This window comes from Chrysochloris asiatica, unplaced genomic scaffold (assembly GCF_000296735.1).
Source record: "Chrysochloris asiatica unplaced genomic scaffold, ChrAsi1.0 scaffold00007, whole genome shotgun sequence".
Classification (NCBI taxonomy): Eukaryota; Metazoa; Chordata; class Mammalia; order Afrosoricida; family Chrysochloridae; genus Chrysochloris; species Chrysochloris asiatica.
In genome coordinates, this window is record NW_006408525.1 from 28,759,165 (window position 1) to 28,770,363 (window position 11,199).

The 11,199-nt window shown below is 45.3% G+C and overlaps 1 protein-coding gene across 1 annotated transcript in view; it reads right to left on the minus strand.

Moving 5' to 3' along the window:
• Positions 1-8,805, minus strand: part of AARSD1 (alanyl-tRNA synthetase domain containing 1) — an 18,828-nt gene extending 10,023 nt beyond the window's left edge. Inside the window, exons 1-11 of the mRNA XM_006832695.1 lie at positions 8,767-8,805; positions 8,490-8,621; positions 5,410-5,569; positions 4,228-4,285; positions 3,230-3,386; positions 3,022-3,138; positions 2,667-2,797; positions 2,258-2,324; positions 2,017-2,108; positions 1,585-1,639; positions 674-768 (exon numbers count right to left, since the gene is read on the minus strand). Coding sequence (XP_006832758.1) covers positions 674-768; positions 1,585-1,639; positions 2,017-2,108; positions 2,258-2,324; positions 2,667-2,797; positions 3,022-3,138; positions 3,230-3,386; positions 4,228-4,285; positions 5,410-5,569; positions 8,490-8,621; positions 8,767-8,805 — 1,103 coding nt within the window. The remainder of the gene's footprint in view (positions 1-673; positions 769-1,584; positions 1,640-2,016; positions 2,109-2,257; positions 2,325-2,666; positions 2,798-3,021; positions 3,139-3,229; positions 3,387-4,227; positions 4,286-5,409; positions 5,570-8,489; positions 8,622-8,766) is intronic.
• Positions 8,806-11,199: the final 2,394 nt, after the last annotated feature.

Below are 11,199 nucleotides of genomic sequence, written 5' to 3' on the forward strand. Positions count from 1 at the left end.
ATGAATTGTTGAATGTGAAACTGATGATGTGCCCTGTAAACTTTCACTCAATCCACAATAAAAACCTTAAATTAAAAAAAAAAAGAAGACGAAAGACCACAGGTGAAATTTCGAGCCAAGAGAGTTGGGTTCCAGTCTCAGTTCTACCAGTGAAACCATGAAACCTCACGCACATGGTGTTTCATACTATCTGTGAAACTGGGGATCATGATGGTGATAAGGACCCCTGCTCAGCTGACCACACAAGCCTGCAATTCACATGAATTCCCAGGTATGATGGCCCTTCTCATCAGCTACAACTGTCTTGTTGGTACAACTTGAGTCGTTTCCGACTTACAGTGACCCTGTATAGCGTGGGTTTCCAAAGAGATGCTGGTGAGCTTGAACTGCCAACCTTGCAGTTCAACGTGACCTTGCAGTCCAGCACATTAACACCAAACTCCATACAGCTGTCTTGATGTTGTTAAGTGCCATCAAGTCGGTTCCGACCCATAGTGACCCTGTATAGGGTTTCCTAGGAGCAGCTGGTGAGCTTGAACTGCCAACCTTGCAGTTCAAACGGCTTTGCAGTCTGGCGCAGTAACCCACAGCGCCACACCAGGACACCTACAGCTGTCTTAGGAGGTAGGATTTATCAGCAGTTCCACTCATGCAAGAGTGCACATAAGATTACCTGGGTCCCAGGTTCTCCACAGCCTCGGCTGGTCCTGCCAGCAAGAAGAGCCCAGCCCCCTTCTCATCACCCACGGTTAAGAACAGGAGGGTCTCCTAGAAGGTAAAAGAGGCGGGTAAGCCCTGATACTTGAGGATATGAGTCAGTCCTACCCCTGCACTATCCTCAGCCTCAAGAAGAGATGTTCCCCACAAATCACGCGTCTCCCCACGCTCTATGCTGCTGCATCTGCCTGCCCACCTTTGCTCCCTGGTCTGTCTGATGACTTCTTGACTCTACGAGCCCCTCCCCTAGTCTTCCCACCTTTCCAGGTCATGTGTTCCTCCACCTCTAGCTCCCCTAGAGTTCCTTGGGCGTATGCGTACAGCAGAATTTCTCATCTGACATCATCAGTGTCAACACCCAGGCTAGATAGTGAGCTCCTCAAGGACCAATACTCTCTCTACAAGAATAATTATGAGGAGAGACGTACGTGCACATGTGTGACCCAGAGCAGGCACTCCAAAAAGTGTTGCTGGAGTATATGAGTACCAGAAACTTGGAAATCTCTGAGGTCTGGACTGTCAGGATGGGGAGGAGCAGTTAAAGCCAGAGGCAGCAGAAGTGTATGGATGAGATGGCCTTCAAAGGGCCGTGCCAACCAGGCCCCGGGCACACATAAACCTGGTGGCTCTGAGGAGCTCAACTCTGGGAGAAGCTTGGAAGCTGGTGAGTGTCACGGCCCCAGATCAAGATCAGCACCTAAAACAGAGCTTGGCCAATGCTAAGAAAATAATACTGAGTGAATTTTGAGTCTCTAGTCTTCATGTGTTCACGTGGAAGGATGTCAGCTGTACTAACAGTCCTCACTGTTACTCGTCTCTCCCTAGGTGTCTAATTAGGGTGAGTAGAGAATTCCATGCCCCTCTTACCTCTGACCCAATCTCATTGGCAATGATATTCATGAACTCAGAATCACCCTCCTTCCTGTAACAAAGGACACAGACATGAGACCCAGGTTGGAGTGGGAGCTGGGAGGCAGCAGGAAGCCTGGCTGACCTTACGCTGTCTATCCATGCACAAAAAACCTGGGTCCTCTTAGCAAAGAGAAAGCATAAACCACCCTTCTGGGCCTCAGCAGCCTATAAACATGCTTAGGATTTGTGTCTCCAGGATGATCAGAGATCTGTTAGAGAAAAGGGAAGGTACTAATGTGTCACGTGAAGATGTTTGTCAAACCCAGGAAATCTGATATTGAGTGCCTTTCTTAGGGTCTACACTATCTTGAGAATACCAGTGAGCAACCCCCTTCTACTGCCCACTGCAGACAAGTCCGACACTGCTCTCCTTGCCTGATCTCTCACCTGTGTAATGCAATCACACCTCCCCAGTCTGGGCTGTTTCTGAGGCTATGGGCTGTGTGCACAGCCAAGTCTCTCAGCAGATTCAGGTTGTTCTGAAAAGGATGTGACAACTCAGTGGACAGGTGGAAAGGATAACGAGAAAGAACCCCATCTTCCCTCCATGTCAGTCTCCCCTCCCTGTCCCCGAGGGGACCAAGGCCAGCAGAACCCAGCACTGCTGTGCTCTCCCTGAAGAACTCACCTTCTGCAGAAGCTTGGTTGCGTTTTGTAGCTTTTTCACTGCTTCCACATGGTCCTCCACTCCACACCTGCACGAGAAGAGTCTGTGGAAATCTGCCCAGTGTCCCACTGGCTTTTGCTGTTGGGGGTCAAACCAACATTTCCCTTTTTGTAAAGAAGCCTCCATCCATATGGAGACCTGGAGACATTATAAGGAGGCCCCTTAGGCAATTGGGGATGGCTCCAAAGGAATAAACGATTTGGCGGGGGGGTCTGATTATCCACAGTACTTTATCATTCATCATTACATTTTAGTCGCCAGAGATAAGACATTATTTTGTCCACCTTCCAGATAGGAAAGCTGCAGCCCTCAGTCCTCAGGGGGACCACACGCTAAGAAACAGGTAGACGGTGAGGAAGAAGGGACATACTTAAGCAGAGCGGTCAGGGCTTTCTCAGTCCCGTGACTTCTCTCCATCCACTTCAGCACCCGGTTCCCAGCCAGAAATACCAGGTTGGTTTTGTTCTTTTTGCCTTTCTCAGTGCCCAGGAGCTTAATCACCTGCACGAGCAAAGGAGTACAACACATCCACCAAGGCATTAACCACAGAGAATCCTAGAAACTGGGGGCAGGAAGACCCAGACCGCCTTTCCGGCTTTGAAGCAACCAAGGCATGATTTCCCTGAGGAGTCCTTAGCTGCCCTCCACACACACTCCCAGACCCGCTGTGTTCCCCCACCCCCAGTACCTTCTCTCTCGACCACTTAGCGGCCTTCCTCACCTACCTGAAGGTCACTGAGATTGCTCACATGGGTCCCACAACACATGTTGGAATCCACGCCCTTGATGGTAACGACTCGAATGGGCCCAGCGTGATCGTCCGGCAAACCCCGGCCCCTCACCTGGAGTAGAGGGGAGGCAGAGAGGCTGTCTGAACTTTGGGAGTCATTCTGGGAGGCCCCCTGCAGCTGCCTCCCCAGGCTCTCCTCTCACCTGGTCCACCTCAGGGTCATCCAGGCTCAGTTCTCGTACAGTCACGGGCAGCCGGTCTCTGATTTTCCCATTGACGCTCTGCTCAATGGCAGTTACTTGCTCTGCAGTCACAGAGGGGCTGTCCAGCTCAATCACACTCCGGAGTCGTCCTAACTCCCTACCAGGGAAGGAAACGGGTCACGGGATGTTGATGACAATGATAATAGCAACACATAAGAGGACCACAGTTTATAAAGAACATTTATATAAGTGATCTTATTTAATCCTCACAAAAATCCTGCAGGAAACTGAGGCTCAGAGTGATATTATGGAACATGATCAAGCTTGTGAAAACAGTGAGTGGTGGAGCCAGGATTCACCCTGAGTTTTTGTGCTCCCAAGTCCATGTTCTTTGCTGCCAGCGCACCTGTTTCTCCTGTCATCATTGTACTCCCTCTAAAAAAATGCAGCCAACCCGCCATCCCTTCTATAATCGTTCACTTTAATGTGTCAACTTGGCAGAGCTATGGTGCCCTGTTGTTCAGTCAAACAGTACTGAAGTTGCTGTGAAGTAGTTTGTTAATGTGATTAAAATGTATTATAATCAGTTGGCTTTAAGTAACAATTACCCTCAATACTGCAAGTGGGCCTCATCCAATCAGTTAGTCAGCTGAAAGCCTTAAGAGCAAAAACTGAGGATTCAGGGGGAAAAAAAAATGGAATTCTGCCTCAAACTATAACATAGAAATCCTGCCTGACTTTCAGACTTGCCAGCCCCCACATTAGTATGAGCCAATTCCTTAAAATAAATCTCTTCATATACATATCTAATCTATTGATCCAGTTTCTCTGGAGAACCTGGCGGATACAGACATCCACCTTCAAGGGGAACGGAGAACTCTGGGGAATTTATGAACATTTCCCTTTTTCATTTCTCCCTACTCCCTGATCCATGATTGAGAAAGGAGTGGGGAGTCAGGAACTCACACCCTACAGTTCCTCAGGTGTCTCCTACTCACCAGGATGTTGTTTTCCATCCAAACAGATGGTCAGCAACTGCTGTGATGAGATGCTGTCCTGAGAAAAGAGAGCAAGAGGCAGGAAATAAGTGAGAAGCTCAGACGGTCACATACTCCCACAATGACACAATCACAAAAAGTGTCACTTGCAGAAGTCCTATCTGCAAGCGCCTGAGCACTTCAGATACTTTACTGGGAATCTTCACAAGAATCCCTGCAAGAGGCATAATGATGCCAGTTGAGGAAACTGAGGCCTAGAGAGATCAAATAACTTACCAAGGCAATGATTTATCAGAGGCAGAAGCAGAATTTGAACTCAGATTCTAATGTTTTATATTTATTCATTCAACAAATATTTATTGAGTGCCAATCACATTGAGTGCAAGACACAGGGCTTGGCATTAGAGCTACAGTAGCATCCCTGATTGACGATGACCAGAAGGAGGAAAGGAAGTGGAATTAATTCTATAAAGGCATAGGGAATAAGACAGCTAATGGCCTTGAGGGGGAAAGAAGCAGGATGTGTTTGAGAGATCAAGAGAAAGAGGGGTAACCAAAAGGCTGGAGCAGTAGACAGTGACCAGCCCCAGGATAAGGAAACTGATTTTTCACAAAGCCACATGGGAGCAAAACTGAACATGGACAGACCAGCTAGGATGCTATTACAGAGGTCCACAGAAAAGACAAGAAAAGCTGGAAATGGGATGCTGGTGATGACAGCAAGGGCAGTGGAGAGAGATTTCAAAGGTAAACCAACAGGACTCAGTGGCTAGCCCTAAAGAGAGGGAGGTGTTTGGAAAGACTTCAAGGATGTGTGCTTACATAACTGGGTGGGTCATGACGGGATGCTCTGCACTGAGACAGAATGCTGACTGAGGACCAGGCTTGGGCTGAAGTGGGGGGGAGGGAGTTTTATTTCATTTTGGTCATTTTAAGTTTGAGAAGCCTGCAAGGCATCCAGATGAAATAGCAAGTGGAAAGTTGATCCAATCTGGCAGTTATTCTACTAGTTTTACTTCTTATATTGACTTTTAGCATTTGTCATAGCCTGTCTGAATCAGAGCTAAATCTGCACATCTGTCTCTTTCAAAAGGTTAGCTTTTAGAGAAGCAAAATCACTTTCTCAGTCATCATAGTGACTACCTCTCCTGTATGTCCCCTGCCCCTCCTGACCCCACATACCTGAATGCTGCTGCATGTGATCAAACCTCCGCTCCCAGTCCACCCGGACCTGCACCTGGCTCCCGGGGTTCAGGGGTGTTTGTGTGAAATGATGGGCCTGGGAACCCTGGCGGGTCACTCTCAAAACAGCGATGTCATTGATTGTCCCTCGGTCATCAGGCTGGGGGGAAGAAGTACAGACAATCAACGGTGGGTGGTGGTACTCACCCTAACAAAGACTCTCTAGAGAAAGAATGTGAAGAACATACCCAGAGTTAGAGCTTTTCAAAGGAACAATGCAATGCCAAGTGAGGTGAGAGAACTGTCTCTCTAGCCTCTTTACTCAGAGCACATAGGTATGTTGTTAATTAGAACAAAACAACAACATTACAGGCGAATAAGAGGAAAGCAATGATAACTACAGCCAATACAATTTTTATAAAGTTCAAGAACCTCCATCCGAACTTTCACTGCTTTAGTTTAGATGTATCTTTCAATCGCCTCTAAGCTGCTCTGGATTTCCTTCCTTCATCCATTCTTTTCTCTGCATTGCTACCAGGATTAGATTGAAAAATAGATTTATTCATTTCCTCAAAAAGCTAAATAGAATTATCATATGACCTGGCAATTCCACTTCTAGGTATATACCCCAAATAATTGAAAGCAAGAACTCAGACAGACACTTATACACCAATTATTTACAGTGGCCAACAGGTAGAAAGAACCCAAATGTCCATTCCATCCATAGATGGATGGATAAACATAATGTGGTATGAACATATAATGAAATATTATTCAGTCATAGAGAGAAATCATGTTCCAATACATGCTACAACATGGAATAACCCTGAAGACATTATGCTAAGTGAAATAAATCAAGATGACAAATAGTGTAGGACTCCACTTATAGAAACAGACAAATGCATAGAAACACAAGTAGGTTAATGGCTACCAGAGGTTGGAGCCGGGAGGGAGAAAAAAATGGCAGTTATTGCTTTATATCTACTGAGTTCTGTTTGGGGTGTGAAAAAGTTCAAAAAGATGCAGTGATGATAACTTTAAAACATTGTGAAAATAATTAATGTCACTGAATTATACACTCAAAAATTAGTAAAATGGCAAAGTTTGATTATATATATATATATATATATATTATACCACAGAATTGTTTTTTTAAATTCACTCATTTAAAGGCTATCAAATACTAATTGCTTATATAACATTGTGCTAGCCCAAGGTACAATGTAAACAAGACATAGTCTTTTCCCTCAAAGAACATAGACTCTAACAGAGAATACAAACAAGCAAACAGGCCTTTGCAAGATGATCTAAAACATGCCATAACACAAGTACACAGTGCTAGAGGAAGAAAGAGACCCAGCTGTTTTGGGGGATCAGGTAGTCCTTCCTGAAAGAAGCAATGTCTAAACTGAGAACTTCTGCGGACACCTGAGATCACGTTGGGAACACTGCTGCAGTCACAATGACTTTAGCATGAAACTGACACCATCTCAATGATCAACCTACTGAAAATGTTCTCTCATGTTACTTCCTTCTGAAGAACCTGCGTGGCTCCCATTGCTTCCTCGGTGAAGTCTACCCGCCAGAACACATCTTCAAGGCCCTTTGAACTTAACCCCTACTTACCTTTCCATGATCCTATCCAGCCTGTCTTCAAAATGTACCCTAGGCTTCAACTTCATCAGACTATTTGTCAGAGAATAAGCAATCAACTGCAACATCGGTGTGAACCACAAGGTTGGTGGTTCAAACTCACCAGCTGCTCCCCACATACCATATACAGAGTCGCTATGATTCAAAACCAACTTGACAGCTCTTGCAACAATAGGTTTATCAGATTCCTTAAACTTGCCCTGTCTTTGTTGGGACTAGTATCTCTGCTAGGAGAGCCTCCCTGTCAAATTCTGATTGTTGACATTTGACCTGTCCATCAAAGATACAATTCAATAGCCACAGCTCCCATATGTCCACCTTTGGAATGATTCTCTCCTTTTCTCTTCACGTTGTACCTAATCTATACCCAGCACAACACTGACAAATCTGCCTTATGTCTTGCTCTTTTAAAACATTCTCTATCTCCTGAACTCTTTCAGGAAATTCAGTTCCTGTCAAACACCCTCAGCTCATACTAAGCTCAGGGTCTTTGCACTTGCAATTTTCATTGACTGGAATATCCCCTCCTGACTCACACACCAGGTCATTACAATTACTTACCCGTTCACTTCATTTGGGTCTCTACTGAAATAACATGTCTCCTGTCTAAGAGAACATCTCATAGCTTTCTCTTCACTCAGATTTCTTTGTATTTATAGTACTTATCTTGGTGTAGTGAGGAGCTCTGGTAGCATAGTGGTTATGAGTTGGGCTGCTAACCTCAGGGTCAGCAGTTCGAAACTACCTGTAGTTCCGCGGGAAAGATGAGGTTTTCTGCTCCCATAAAGATTTACAGCCTCGGAAACCCTATGCAGGGTCACTATGAGTCCGCACACCACCACCACAACCACTACCATCCTGGTGTAGTGCTGGACTGCAAAGTCGGTTTGAACCACAAGGCCACAAGGTTGGTGGATCAAGCTCACCAGTCGCTCCTTGGAAACCCTATACAGGGTCACTATGGGTCAGAATCAACTCGATGGCACTTAACAACAACATCCCTACCACGCATGTTACTTACATATTCAATTTTGTCTGTCTCCTCCAGTAAACATTCCATGTTTGTAGAAACACTCTTTTGCCAACCCTGTATATTTAGAACCTGAAATCGTACCTAGCATTTGCTGTCTAAGACCTCTTTAAAGTGTTCAAGAGCAAAGATGTCACTCTGAGGACAAGGTATGCCTGATCCAAGCCATGGTATTTTCAATCACTTTACATGTATGTGAAAGTTGGGCAATGAATAAGGAAGACAGTACAAGAATCGATGCATTTGAATTATGGTATTGGCAATGACCTGAGTTGAACTAATTTCCAACTGTAATCATCACAGTTGAGAACCAAGTGCAGGAGAGCATTTTCCACCTGAGCTCAAAGGAATTAGGGGCTCGCCGGAAGGAGGACAGACTGAGTGACGGATCTGGTACCTGTCCCCCGCCCTCGGGAAAAAGCAGCGTGTCTTCCAGCACCACGTGGAAACCGCTCACCACCTCCCTCTTGCCGTTGCTTCCTTCGATCTGCAACTCTGCAGGGCGGCAGGAGACCACCGCGGTGGTGAACTGAAAAAAAGAGAGATGAGAAACGCCTCAAACCCCAGCCCCTAGACACCAAGCCTGAATCCCTATCCCGCACTCTCTTCAAGAGGCCCCCTCTACCCGCACCGCCCCATTCACTCAGCAGCCTTCTTTGCCCCTTAGGCCGCACCTCCCGGGCATAGCTGTCCCGCTGACACCGAAACGCCATCTCCGACTTTCTCCGGGAGGCGGGCCCGCATCACCGCAAACTCTGGGACAGGACGGAGAGCGACGTTGGACACACTTCACTGTGCGCAGACTCAAGAGAATAATAGGGCGTGGCTTGGGCACATTCGTGAAAACTCAAATTGTCAACAGTCGTACAGGATGGGATGGCAACTGTATTAAGGTTTTGAAAAGCACCAGGAAAAACTAAAACAAAAAACAACTGCCACCTGAGTTTGTCAATGCTCTTACTTTAGGCCCTTAGACCGGAGGCATATGTGTGCAATATGTGTGTTTGTGGGGGAGCAGGAAATGGCTATCCTTTCCGCTCTGATCAACTGTCTTAACAAAATGAAGAAAAGACAGGGATAAAGCATATTAAAGGAACTATAAATCACTAATGAAAACAAAGAATGTGCGATTTTATAATTAAAAACAGCTACAAGCTAGCGTAGTGGTTACGAATCGGGCTGCGAACCTTAAGGTCAGCGGTTCGAAACTACCAGCTGCTCCGCGGGAGAAAGATGAGGCTTTCTACTCCCATAAAGATTTACACCCTCGGAAACCCTGTACAGGGTCGCTATGGGTCGGAACCGACTCAACGGCACTTAACAACAATAACAACAAGCTTTAAACTTGCAGAGATTTAAGGTGCTGGAGATCTGGTGCTCTCTCACGGTTGGTGGAAGCCGGGACTGGGGCAACTTCATAAAACAGCAATTTGGCAGAAGTTATCAAAGTGTTTAAATGTATCTGTTCTTTGACCTCAGACTCACGGTAACCCCATGTGTTACAGTAGAATACCATAGGTGGTGTTGGTTGTAATCTTTACCAAAGCAGATCAACAGGTCTTCTTTCATGGCACCGCTAGGGGTCTCCAACAGCAAACCATTTGCGCCATCTAGGGACCTTCCTCTAGAAATCTACCCTACAGATGTTATTGAACAAACATGTAAAGATCCGTCTACATTTAAGAATATTCCTTACAGCACTGTTTGAAAAAAGCAAAAGACTAACAACTTATATGTCCTTCAGTAAGGAACCAGTTATATGATAGAAAATGCATTCAATGGAATCCATGCGATCTAGAAAAAGCATGAGGCAGAGCTATCTGTGCTCATTTGGAAAGCTCTCCGATATACATTACATAAGGAAAAAAAGCATGATGCAAGATGTACCTTGTATGATTCTAATTATGAACACAGAGACTCGTATTGCATTTTTTAATACAGATTAATTCTTAATATGCATGTATTGCAGTAATATAAACAATATGTTAAGTGCAGTTGAGTTGATTTGACTCATAGTGACCATGAACAGGGTTTCCAATGAGTAGCTGGTGGGTTTGAACCGCTGACCTGTGGTTCAAAGTCCAGTACTTATCCGATGGCACCATACCATAAACAATATATGCTATACATGTTCTTTATATGTTGTATAGTCTGTCATGGATTAATTCATAGGCAGAACCACGACTGATCTGTAAAAGATTTGCCACATAATCTACTGTCATTCATCTATTCGGCAGAATTATTATATGTGCACATTTAATGTTGCCATCAGCTGTAGACATGGATGGATATTTTAATATAACTGGGGTGTGGATAATTTTTGACTCACCCTTGTACATATTTAAAAACAAAACAAAGCCCAACTCATAGCAAGGCTGTAAATCTTCACAAGAGCAGAAAGTCTTATCTTTCTCCAACAGAGAAGCTGGTGGGTTTGAACTACTGACCTTGTAATTGGCAGTCTAAAGCTTATCCTATAGTGACACCAAGGAGCGTTCTTTGTACACATTGTTGTGTTGTTGTTACGTGCCATCGAGTCAGTTCCGACTCATAGCAACACCGTCTAGGGTTTTTGAGGAATGACTAGTGGATCTGAACTGCCAACCTTGTGGTTAACAGTCCAGTGCTTATCCTACAGCATCATACCAGGACTCTTTTGTTTGTGGATGAGTAGGATAGCTAAGGAGTAAATAAATATAGGCATTAGAATAATATCTAGTTTTTTTTAAAAATGGAGACATTTCTATCATGTGCAAAAAGCTGAGGTAAGGTTTCTGGCTGGTTGAGGAATAGCAGAATTAGCCACGTAAGAAGGCAAGGCTGCTTTCTGCTTTGAGAAACTGGGACACAGATTTCAACATGGGGTGGTCTGGCTTAGTCACAAACTTGCCTTCAATGTCTGCCTTTTTCCAAATGCCATAGCAAGACCAGGATCTCTGATACCCACTTCGCATCCCCTCCTTCTTCTCTAGAGGGAGAGGAGGATTGACTCCAGGAGAAAGAAGTACAAGAAGGGACGAAGGGGGATTCTGATGCAGACCGTGCAGACCCGGTCAGGAGGTCAAGACCCTGTGGGCCCAAGCGTTGTTGACCGTCCAAACCATAGG